At 54.2% G+C, this 12,271-nt stretch overlaps 1 protein-coding gene across 1 annotated transcript in view; it reads right to left on the bottom strand.

The window, feature by feature from the left end:
- ATP2A3 (ATPase sarcoplasmic/endoplasmic reticulum Ca2+ transporting 3) overlaps nt 1-12,271 on the bottom strand; it is a 57,916-nt gene that overhangs the window by 23,580 nt on the left and 22,065 nt on the right. The window contains 5 exon segments of the mRNA XM_049801973.1: nt 5,230-5,694; nt 6,222-6,307; nt 7,336-7,416; nt 11,263-11,401; nt 12,158-12,262. Of these exon segments, the coding sequence (XP_049657930.1) occupies nt 5,230-5,694; nt 6,222-6,307; nt 7,336-7,416; nt 11,263-11,401; nt 12,158-12,262 (876 nt within the window).

Here is a 12,271-nt window from a genome sequence, read left to right on the forward strand (position 1 = left end):
CAGTCCCCCCTTGCTGCCTCCCAGCACAGCCCACCCTTTGGGGCAGCCTCCAGCAGGAGCAAAAGAGTCCCTAACCCCAGCCAAGGTGACGGTTCAGCAATGCTTGTTTCTTCTTAATCATTATTTATGACCCATGCTGAAGACAAAAAGTAACATAATAAATAAATAAAATTGTTTTGATGAATGTATTTCCCTGGCCACGACTGCCTGCGGGGAGCAGCCAGGAGGGCGGATGGCTGCAGGAAAGCGATGCTTTCCTCAGCATCATGAACCTGCTCAGTGGCTCCAGAAAGTGGGTGCTGTGGCAACTGTCCGTCCCACCCCCCCCCATCTCAAATAATTCTTTTTTCCCTATTTATTTTCCTCTGGTTATTTGAGATGTTCCCCAGAAGAGGGAAGCAATAGATGCTGGAGAAATCAGGAGGCATTGCTCAGCACCAGAGATGCAACGGCTCCGGGTACCACCTACTTCTCCCTCCTCCGCACTTCCTCCGGCAACTAACAGAGGTTAATTTACTGTTATTATTAATTATTGTTAATACAAGGGCACCCTGCCAGCGCAGCCATGTTGGCTGGTGGGTGTGAGACCTCCCCATGCAGCCCGGTATCCCCAGGTGCAAGCTTAGGGCCAAGCCAAGCAAAAAAGGTCAAGCTCGGGGAAGCACATTTGCAGCAGGTTTAGCACCAGGACACCTCAGCGGGTTTCTCACCTCCGTATTTTACAGGTTTGGGCAAATCAAAGCAGGAGGTTCAAAGCCTATGTCTCCTGTGTGAATACTTCTGAGCCCAAAGCAACCTCCCCAAGGCTCCACAGCTTCATAGCTGTTTGCTATACCTCGTTTGTTGGGCTGCTGCCCTCAGCTCCTTTCCCAGAGCCCATTCTCAGGGCCCCCCAGCATCCCTCAAGGGTTTCAGAGAAAATCATGAGCCAAAGGGTTACAGAAGAGATGGCCCAGGTCCTCTGTTGAGGCACTGAGCTGCTCTGGCAGGAGGCGCAAACACTAACGCGTGAAGGATCCCGATAAAGAGAGCCAAAACACATCCAGTCTCCTTTGGCAACAATCTCCCTGAGATGACAGGCTCCAGAAACCAAGGCAAAGTGTGGTGCCCAGTTTGAGAAAACAGCAAAAGGGACCTTTGAAGGCTGAGCATCCTTCATCTCTTCCAGAGAGCCAAAATCTCCTGGTCTCTTCAGCAAATGGACTCCTGAGCTCAGAAACGCTGACTGGACTCATTTATTAAAAAAGCTGAAAGCATCCACCCCAGCCACTGGTGGTTTTGCCCGATACAGGCTTGTTTGTTTTCAAACGCTCATGGCTACGAAACAATTGCTACTTTCACAATAGCAATTTTCTTATTAAAAAAGGAAAAGAAAAAAAAAAAATCATTCCAGGCCCTTTATTTTTCCATGCCTATTTAAAAAAGGTGCTGCGTAACCCACAGCAACCAGGGGTTATATCAAATTTCCTGACTGCTCCCAGCTTGCGTGACTGGCAGAGCGAGGGGGCGGCCGGGGCATTGCAAAGGTGTTTGCAGGTTTTTGGCACGATATTTCGGCAGATTTCCAGGCTGAAAAGGGGGCAGGTTTTCAGGCAGTGGAAACAGTCCAGAGAAAATAGCTGTGTCTTAATCCATAAAGAGGATAGGAAAGGTTTCCATCACAAAAATAATATAAATAATAACAGTTGCAATAGAAGGAGGTGGCAAAGCTGCGTGCCGCAGCTCGGCTGGGCGGTTCGGGGAGGCTGCCGAAGAGAGATGCTCGCCGAGGGGCTGCCCACAGTGAACGCCACCTCCAGCATCCAGCAAGGGGAACCCAGCCAGCGCTGCCCCAGGGCTTCCCTCTGCTCGCCCCCCCCTGCCCTTAACCCTTTTAAAACGACGCAGGCGATTTGGGTGTTTCATGCAACAGAGAGATCGGAAAGAAAACATTACTGTGTGCTTATAAGAGCACACCCTGCTCCAAAAGGGTTTCGGCCATCGCTCCTCCTGCCCCGTGGATCTCGCCTGGCCCCAGGGCTGTATCACACAGCCGGACACTGCCGGCATGTATTTTTAGAAAGCAAAGGGCACTCATGGATGCACCGTCCCCGGAGAAGCACATGGCATCTGGCTGTAGGCTTGCGGGGAAGAGAGATGCAAAGGATACGTCTCCACATTTCTATATTTTCTGTAGTATCTTTAAAAGAACTGCTCATCAAAAGGCAGACAAGATAGGATTGCTCTCTGGAATAGTAAGAGGCTGTAATCGTCAGTCATTTACCCATCAATCAGCCCACTGATCAGCATCATCTTCCTCCTGCGCTGGGAGCAGCCCCGGCTGACAGGCACCCACCAGCAACTGCCACAGCCCGTGGCTGGGCCACAGCCCCAGGGAAACCCCCGGCAAGGTCTCCCATTAATTAGTGACTGGTTTACACAAACAAAACTGCTGAATCAAGGCACAGTGTCCTGGAGATTAAAAAGCAAATAGCACCCGCACAGCTCCTGGGTGGCTGCACCGGGGACAGGAGTTTGCACGTCCCGGCTCTGCTACAAGGTTTATTGAAAATAAACCCCTTTCTGCTCTTGTTCCTCAGAACACCAGCCATCTCAGAGACTGCCAAATGTCACCAGCCACCTCTCTCCCCCAGACACCGGGCACCAGCATCTCCCCCCTCCAGCCCCATCCTGCCCTGCCCCGCACAGCAGCAGCCCCGAGCCTGGACAGCCACGCTCGCATCTCCGCTTCGGGCCCTGACTCTCCAACACCACCCTCGTGCTCCTGGAAAATTAAGTTATGATGCATGAAAGGGTGTTGCAAGTTTTCGGAGAGGGATTTAAATATGCAAGAGCAGAGCTGCAATGCCCCTCTGTCCCCTTTCCCACCCCCGCCAGATCCCCATCGCTCCCAGCTGCATGGTTATTTAATGGTTGGGAGAAGGCTGTCCCTGGTTGCTCCACACCATGGGCTGGGTGAGATGGTGGTCTCAGAGCCCCCCAGTTGACCGTAAGGTGAGCGACAGGAACCACAGGTTTCATCTGATTTACTAAGCAGGTTTGTGGCTTTGCCACGTTACTGCAGAGCTGTAGCCTCCGCTGGACTTGAGGTCAAAGCAAAAGCACCAAAGTCTCGGACACCCCAGGTGGACGAGGCCACCGGCACAAAGTCCTTCAGTGGGCACATAGCACCTACGGGCATTTGGGGGGGCATGGCTTCGCTCCTGCTGACCATCTGGGATCCATATGGATCCTGCTGAGCTGGCTCAGCCGGCAACCCTGCCATGAGAACCAGGCAACAAGCAAGACTCGGAGCCGGTGGTGCAGCCCTTAAAAAATAGCTGAGGGTTTTAAAACAGACCCGTAGCCTTTCAAGAGCCACTTTACAGCTCTACAGACCCGATGCCAGCTGCAAGACGTAAAGGGTAAGCACCGCTCGGCAGCATACCCTGTGGCCAAGCAGCTGCGCTCACCCAAATTTAATGTGTGAGTTAATTAAATCACACTCAATTAATATGTTTTTCCAGGTTATCAATAGGCTTTCATGGCTCTTTCACCCCCATGGCTGAGCGGGCTGCTCGGTGCAGCAGCGCATCCAGGACGTGCCAACAGCCACCCGGCACAAATATTTACCCACCCTCCGCTCGGCGGGGCTGCCTGCGTCAACACGGGAATCCCCGTCTGTTAAACATTAACAGCCGTGTCTGCGCGTCCTGGGGCCAGCCCAGCTCTCGGTATCGCACCCTGGGAGTCCGGATTCAGCCACGTGAATAACACAGATATCAGAACAGGGTTGTGGGGAGATGGGGTGGAGGATACATTGAATTTTGAACTGAATTTTTTTTTTTCCCCCCAAAGTTCATTCTGCAAATGATGATCGATGCTAAAACCCTCTTGTGTGCCAGTGGCCCACCCCGTCCCCCTCCTGCCCTCTCCCTGTCTCAGCATCACTAATCCTGCCTCTCCCGACCGTGCTGAAACACGGGTGATGGTGGCACTTCTTCCCAAGTTCAAGGAGCAGATCCTCCAGTAGGAAGCGGTTTGGGGAAGGCACGGTCACACTTACCTCTCCTTCTGCACTCTGCAGAGCTAAAGAGACCCCAAACACTGGGGTCACCCTTTACTTGCTTTCCTGCATCACTGGCTCAGAAAACGGGCTCGTGGGAACCTCCTCCTCGTGCGAGACGTGGGCAGCTTGGTCACTGCCTCGTTCCAGCAATGTCTCATTTTAAACCATTTACAGGACAGAAATATCAGACATTTCCAGTCATCTGTAGTTTGTGCTGAGCAAAGCAGTGGCCAAAGCCCGTGGACAGCCTGCAGCACGGTCATGGCTTCCCACCATGCTACCCAAGTGTCAGAGAGGAGGGACGGTGGCCAGGTCCATTTTTCCCCACAGCAACATATTTTCCAAGGTTCTTCTATAAAAACCGACACGCCAAGGCCATGAAAAAAAGCTTTCCTGAGACTTAGAATTAATGGGGAAACTGAGAAGTACTTGGATGGTCCAGGCTTTCCTAACAAGTCACCTCTCCATACAGCCAGGCACATGGGAACAAAGCTCTCTGGTAGACCAGGAGCCTTCAATCTCTTCGCCAAACCACCCCAGGGCTCCCTCCATCAGAAGTGCTTTTCGATCCAAGCCCAGCTGCACACAGCTGCTGATGGCAGACCTTCTGCCAGGCAAGAACGGGTAACCGAAGCACCTTTTCACCAGGTCATGGGCATCTTAACCCCTGCATTTCTGTGCAATCTTGTCACAGACCCATGAAGTGCACTGACCCTCCAAGTTTTGGCCTTACAGGTCCAGACTTTGTAATTTTGCACGGTCCAGGATTTCTCACTGGTTTGGTTAAAAACAATGGAAAAATGGGCAAGAGAGCAGAGGAGGCCAATTGCATTGGCGTGTCCAGCAGCTCTGTCTTAACGCCACATCCCAGCAGGAAGAAACGCTCTCTGGAGAGGGAGCCCTGAAATAAGTCTGCAACATAGCACCTCCAAACCGGTGTGCTCATAAAAGTGAGTTTTTTAATTACAACCATGCCATGAGAAGCCATAAACCTCCTCGCCCCTAGTCAGCCAGAGAGGAAGTTCAGGGCTTCCTACAAACTGTCTTCCACGCTCACCTTCAGATCCCTAATATGATAAAAATCTGGTGAGGACAGCAAAGCCCAGTATCCCAGGATGGGGATGGAGTGATGCAGGGTGCTCGGGGGTTACCTAGCGTCGCCCCTGCACCCCAAAACTCACCCGGCAGACAGACATCTGGTTGGTGGTGAGGGTGCCGGTCTTGTCGGAGCAGATGACAGAGGTGCAGCCCAGGGTCTCCACCGAGGGCAGGCTCCGGACGATGGCGTTCTTCTTGGCCATTCGGCGCGTGCCCAGCGCCAGGCAGGTGGTGATGACGGCCGGAAGACCCTCAGGAATGGCAGCCACCGCCAGTGCCACCGAAATCTTGAAATAGTAGATGGCCCCCCGAAACCAGGAGCCGCCGTGGACGGGGTCACTGAAGTGGCTGATGTTGATGACCCAGACAGCGATGCACACCAGGAAGATCACTTTGGAGAGCTGCTGGCTGAACTCATCCAGCTTCTGCTGCAAGGGGGTCTTCTCGGGCTCGGTCTCCACCATCTGGTTTCGGATCTTCCCGATCTCGGTGTACACCCCTGTTGCAATGACAACCCCTACGGCCTTCCCAGCTGCGATGTTGGTGCCCTGGGAGGGAAGAAAGAGGCCAGAGTGGATATGTGGGCATGAAACCTCTCAGGGCCGCTTGTTGTGAAAGGAGAACATGAGATCTTGGTTAAGGGGAAAATGAAACAGTGTGGGTTTTTATATAAACCCACCCTAAAGCAGCAGAAGACCTCTCTTGAGAGCCCTCTCACATTATGGACGAGTCCAAGAAGGACTTGACTTCTGCCCGAGAGGAGCATGAGCAAGGAGGAAACCCAAATTTGCAATAGCTCCAGGCTCAACCACAAACCCTTTCCCCATCCTACTTGATGGAAAACCTGCTGAGATTGCCCAAGGCATTTAAGGGCATCATGTGCCAGAGCCCAAATGAAATCCAAATGAAGCAGGTCCTTATTTTTCTGGATTTGGGGCTCTTTTTATGGTTTTGGGTCTTTCTCACGCATGCACTCCCTTTCACTGCTCAAAGATCTCCCGTGTCCATCAGCCTCTCCACTTGGCGGCTCTTTGGAAAACCACAGAAGAGGTGGGGACAGGCGTAAGGGACTTACGGAGAAAAGCATGTTCTTCTTGTCCTGGTTGACAGCCCGGGGGTCAGGGATGGGGTCAGCATGTTTGATCACCGACACAGACTCTCCTGCCAAGACAAAAGAGGGGAGATGAAACACCACTCAACGTTGTTATGAGCCTGCATCACAACCCCTACAGCTTTCTAAAGCAGCACTTTGCCACCAAACCATTGAAACGTCCATCATGGGGATGTCAGAGCTGGGCCGAGGTGCTCCGAAGATGAGGGCTGCAGAAAAATGACCTGTGCAGACTGCTAGTGACCACGAGCTCCCATACAGCCAAATGGGATGGGGCCAAATCCTGGCACCAGGGAGCCGCTGGCTTGCAGCACAGGTTTGCACAGTCAGATAGGATTTGTAGGGCAGCACAACTGGAAAGGTGCCCAAAGCCCTTCTACTGAAAGTTTATATGTTGTTCTTTGCAGATTTGCCATTTTTCTGCATCTCTTCTTGCCCTTGGAGAACTAAGTTAATGCAAATCCATGTTGCAAGGAGACTGGGCTCCTTTCCCCGTGGTTTTAACTTTTTTTTGATTGCTTTTCCTACCCTGCTGCCATTTCCTAACTCAATGCCTTTACAAAATCAGACAAGAGAGCTGAAATACTGGAAGCCTTTTTTGTCATCTGATCATTCACTGGCCTTCCCTGACAGCAGAGAGAGAGAATTTTTGAAATATCATAGATTATCAGCTTTAAGGGCTTTCCCAGTGCTTGAAAAAAAAAAAAGCCCCAGATATTGTCACCTCTCCCTGAATTCACAAGGCCTCGTGCACCAGCAGTCATCATGCGATGGCTGCACGGGAGGAGTGTGGGCAGGGACTGAGCAGCCCCTCCTGAAACCCCAAATGTTGCTGAAGAAAGCCCCATGCTTTGTGTTTTGCAGGAGGGATGCCCAAGCACCGGGCACATCTTGTCTATGCCATGACTTTTAGATGATGCTGGGACCTCCCCAGGTCCTCAGTCTCATTCTCCCACCCGTTTCCCACCCTAGCAAAGCACTTAGCCCAGGATGAGTCCCAAAATTTGGCTCCGGGAAGATGGCAGAGGGAAAGCTCCGCCTTCAGCAGCCGCCTCCGCCCCATCACGCCCGCACGTACCTGTGAGGATGGACTGGTCGACCCGCAGGGTGGTGGACCGGATTTCAATGATCCGGATGTCCGCCGGCACCTTGTCACCAACTACAAGGACAAGAGCAGAGCAGCTCCGTCAGGCGGGACCAGCAGCGCCCACCACCCCAGGGAAGGGGAACGGCAAACCCCGAACGCGCCAGCACAGCCAGGTTCTGCCCCAAGGCTTGGGGCCACTGGTCTGCACCTCAGTTCCTGCTGTCTCCCCTCATTTTCTATTTCAACCATCCAGTCGCCAGGGCAGGGACTGGCTTTTGCTGTGAATCAGTGTCCCTATGCAGTGCAGGCACATGGCAGCACCCAGCCTGCAGCAATGAGGGGTCCAGCCCATGGTAAATGAGGGTCTTCCCCCAGGATGCCTCCTTGCTGCATTTGAAGCTTGATTTTGTATGTCTATAATTCACAAGTCAAAAAAAGAAAGCTAGAAAGAAGTGCCATCAGTTGCAATCAGACAGCAGGCAGCGCAGTGATGGGACCTTGAGGAATTTCTAATTTTAGGGGATTATCTTGCACAAAAGCAGCCAGCCCAGGGGGCGAGCAGCAGCACCGAGGCCAAGGGGGTTACTTGTGCCGTGCCAGGCACCCTCCACCCTCTCCCATGGACCGACCGCATGTTTCGAGCATCACCTCCCTCCGCAAAATTCAGCGGGAGCAAGCGCTGCCCAGTCCCTGCTGCACAGGGATGCTGCCAGAGCGGGTGACCTGCCTGCCAGCCCTGTCCGTCGCCTTCCCCGGCTGCCATCCAAGCAAAGCTAACTGTGGTTTCAGCCAGGTTTGCCAGAACAACAGCAAAGGCAGGAGCTCTGCACGGGGCAGCCGGGTGAGCAGAGGACCTGAGTGGGCTCCTTAACAAGCCCCCGCGTCCCACCCGCCCCGGCTGCAGCTCCGCAGTGACATGTGCTCCTCTGCCCTGGCTGGGACCCCCCTTAACTATCACACGCAGTGAACACCCACATCCCTCCTCCTGCCAGCGAGCGGGCAGGAGGGCAGGTATCTTTTTTTTTTAATTTTTGGAGTGGAGCTGCCGCAGTTGGAGGCGCAGGCACGCGGTCCTCAGGGCAGCAAGCATCACACCCTCTGCCCCCCAGCCAAACCCTGGCGTGGCCCTCCCTGCCACCCCACATCGCCTGCCCCGCTATATCCCCGTCTCTCCTCTTCCCTGCAAAACCTCCAAAGCACCCCCATCTTGCCTCTTCCCTGCAAAAACCCCCAAACATCCCCAGTCTGGAGCAGCCTGAGCCTCCCAACACCACTCTTAACCCCATTTCAGGGCTCTGTGGGCCGACTGGAAGCTGTTGACACTGGAAGACCTTTCGTGGCCGAGACGGCCATCCACGGGTGTCCTGGCACGGCACGGTGGTTACGAGGGAAAGTAGCCCCATCAACGGACAGCCACTGATCACCACCCACCGAGGTGCATGTGCTTCCTTAAAATACCCATTTAAAGCTGCTTTTCCCACTGGGTTTCTTCCTCCCGGCCCTTCCTCTCGCTCCCTTATCGGCTGGACGCAACCGCGCTCCGGTGCTTCGGAAATATTGAGGCAGAGCAAGCCCTGGCTCACAGAGCCTTACATCACGTTACACAACACCGCCGGCTTGGCCGCTAACGATTGTCTCAAATCCCAGACTTTAACGAGCTCTTCCTCCCGGGGCTCGTAAACCCCCCCCGAGTGCGGTGGGAGGGGGGCTGGCACCGCTCCACCGCCCAGCCATTTATTCCAGCTGCAGATCCGAGCGTTCTGGGATGTGGTGTGCAACATCTGCTGTCCGGCCAGAGCTGCCCCGTTCCCCGTCACACCCGTTTTTGGGGGTTGAGCTGGGGGATACTAAGCACAGGGTCTCACAGGACACCCCCCTCCCCCAGGTGCTTCCCTCAGACTTTGCAGCTGCTCGAGGGAGCTGGAGCACCTTAAAGGGAGCTGGGAAAGGCAGGGAGGGTTTGCAAACATTAGCTAAAACTGCAGATGAAAAATCTGTTGCCAGCATCTAGAGCCAGCGTCGAGCCCCGGTGCCATGGGGGTACCATCCGCTCAAGGGTAGATAGTGCGATAGCATCCCAGGAGACTCGCACGGTGCAGGACAGACAGGACAGATGTACAGACCCGGCAGCTGCCATTAGCCATTAGCTATTGAACGTGCGCTGATCACCCAGGCGCTGCAAGCCTCCCCCGCGCCAAAAGTCAGAGGAAAGGGAGGAAAACAGGAGGCAACGCTGCATCGCCGCGGCCACCGGCGCTGCCCGAGCAAAGCAGGAACGGGCAGGTGGTGCAGCACCTGATGGAGCTCCCGGTGCAATGCCCTGCCCGCGCTTTTTGGGCAAGGCAGAAAGCTGGTGCTGCAGCCAAATTTAATCTCTGTGCAGCTGCCTGCACGAGGAGTCACCTCGATTGCCTTGCTACAAAAGGGCAAAAATCAGCTGGGTTTAAACGGCTTGCCAGCTTGCAACCATCATTCCCCTCTCGGCTTAGCGTAGCAGGTTTTCTGCTCCCTGCTGCCCAATTTATTGCATTCGCACACGCAAACAGAAGCCAGTCCCTCCTGCCTGCGCTGTCCCTGCCGTCCCCAGGATGTCACCTGGATGTCCACTCCACGTTCAAAGCTATTGCTCCCGGTGCACTTTCCTTCCAGGCAGTCTGACAGCATCCTCGCCACTTGCTATAACCTCCCAAACCCACAACTCGCTGATGAACTTGCTAGTAATTTGCAAACCCCTCCAGAAGAGAGCTCAGCTCTTTCCCTCCCATGATGCTGATTGTGCCATTAAAAAGTAATATTTGGCTGCCAATGGGCAGGCAGCAAGCACTTGGTTTGGGGAAAGATGGCAGAATTTAATTCATTAATAATTAATTAATTTAATTAAAAGCCAGGTCAGCAGCTGGAGCGCACTGCCGGAGCCGGCTTGGGAGCGCCGCCAGCTCGGCCAGCTGAGGATTTGGCCAGCACTCCTCAGCTTGATCCTCCTCGCATTATTTTCATGTTCATCTTCCAGCTGAAGCCCAACTGGAAGACATAAATAACAGCAAGCTGGCTGGGCGCGGGAGGGATTGCAGCATGTTTCCACTAGCAGGGCCACAAGGAGGAAAGGAGAGGATTAGTTTTGTGGCTCTGGGGGTTTACGGCATCGTTTAATGAACAAACAAAATGGGATAATTGAAATCCATCCTCTTTGGTTCCAGTGGGTCAAGCAGGAGACCCCCAGGCATCCTTCGCTGAATGCAAAACCCCGACAGAAGGGCTGGGGGGGACAACCCGGCTGGGGAGACAAAAGCACCCTGCAGCCGGTCCCCTCTGCCTCTCGCCCTCCCCGAATAACAAATCCCAGTTACCAAGGAAGTCTGCCTACGCAGGCAGGACCAGTGCCGCTGCCTGCAGCGCTGAAACCCCCCCCGCCGTGCTGGCGGCAGCTCGCCTGGCACTGCCGGTGCGGCACCCAGCACCGGCCCTTCACCCGCGCCTCGTCCGGGGGATGCACGTGGGAGAGCTGCTTCCAGAGGGAATCTTGGCGGAAAATTAAAAGTTCTTCCAGTTCTTCCAGAAAACAGGGAAACCCTCCCGACACACAAAACCTGAGCCAGAAATATGATTTTTTTTTTTTTTTTTTTTTTTTTTCTTTTCTGCTGTTCTCTGCCACCCTATGCTCAGGGCGAAGCCTTGGCAGGCTGATGAGCCCCAGCTTTGGCCCAAAATCATTTTACCTCTCTGGATTTGAATACAGAAACTAAGATCTCAAGTGTACACCAACAAGGTGACTCAGCAGCCGTGCCTCTGGAGGAGATGCGCCCGGACACCACGGCAGAGCCCTCCTGCCACAAGGCCCACGGGGTGCCGGTCACCAAAACCCCCCAGCCAGCACCACCTCCCCATCACACCCCGTGCCCTGGGGTGATGGCACCCTACCTGCCACCTCCACGATGTCCCCGGGGACAATGTCCCGGGCACGGATCCGCTGCACCCCGCTGCGGTCGGCACGGATCACCTTCCCCATCTCGGGCTCGTACTCCTTCAAGGCTTCGATGGCACTCTCGGCATTTCTCTCCTGCAAACAAATGAGGAGCAGAGCTGCTGGCGGTGGGGTTGCACAGGCCGGCAGGCTCCTTCCTCACCCACTGCAAAGTCAGGAGCACCCAAACCCCAGCCTTGGCTTTGGTGTCCATTCGCACCATGGATGGGGCAAGTGCTGCATCTTCTTCAGCTGCTCTGAAATGGTCCCTGCTGGCTTAAATCACACCAGGTCCTGGACACTGCATGGACCTTTGGGCTTGATTTTCTCATTCTTGGTTTGGGAAGCAGCATATCCCACCCAGAAGTGTTTTTCCCCACCCAGCAACCCCACCTCAGCTCAAGCTGCAGATAAATAAATGGCCTTAAAGTGAATATATACAAGAGGAGGAGCACTGCTGGCTGAGGCGTTTGCTCGTCCCCCAGGAGGGATACAGCGAGGCGAGGGGCACCAGTCACGGCAGCTTTCTGGTGGACAGGACAAAAAGTTTCCCCTGGAAAACTCATTTGGCCACAGCCAGGAGACAAGCAGTGTCTGTCTGGATGGCAAATAAGTGCAAGATTCTAAACTCCAAACTGCAAAAGTTGCCAAAGAAAGACTGAAGGAATGAGCCAAGAGGCAGCCAGTGACTGAGCATCTGTGCTGGGCCATGGGGCAGCAGAGTCAACATGAAAACTGAACCTTTGAAAAATGAGTTTCCAATAGCAAGAAGCAACCAGACCTTCAAAGGAAGCATCTCAGCCATGTGGAGCAGAGACCTGTGGGGCAGGCAGGGGGGGGCCTGCGACTTACCTGCCACACGCCCACCACGGCATTGGCGATCAGGATCATAATAATGACGATGGGCTCCACAAACGCCGTCGTGGTCTCCTCTCCTTCTTCAAACCAGGCCAGGATCTGGTAGGC

The sequence above is a fragment of the Accipiter gentilis genome, chromosome 6 (assembly GCF_929443795.1).
Source record: "Accipiter gentilis chromosome 6, bAccGen1.1, whole genome shotgun sequence".
Lineage (NCBI taxonomy): Eukaryota > Metazoa > Chordata > Aves > Accipitriformes > Accipitridae > Astur > Astur gentilis.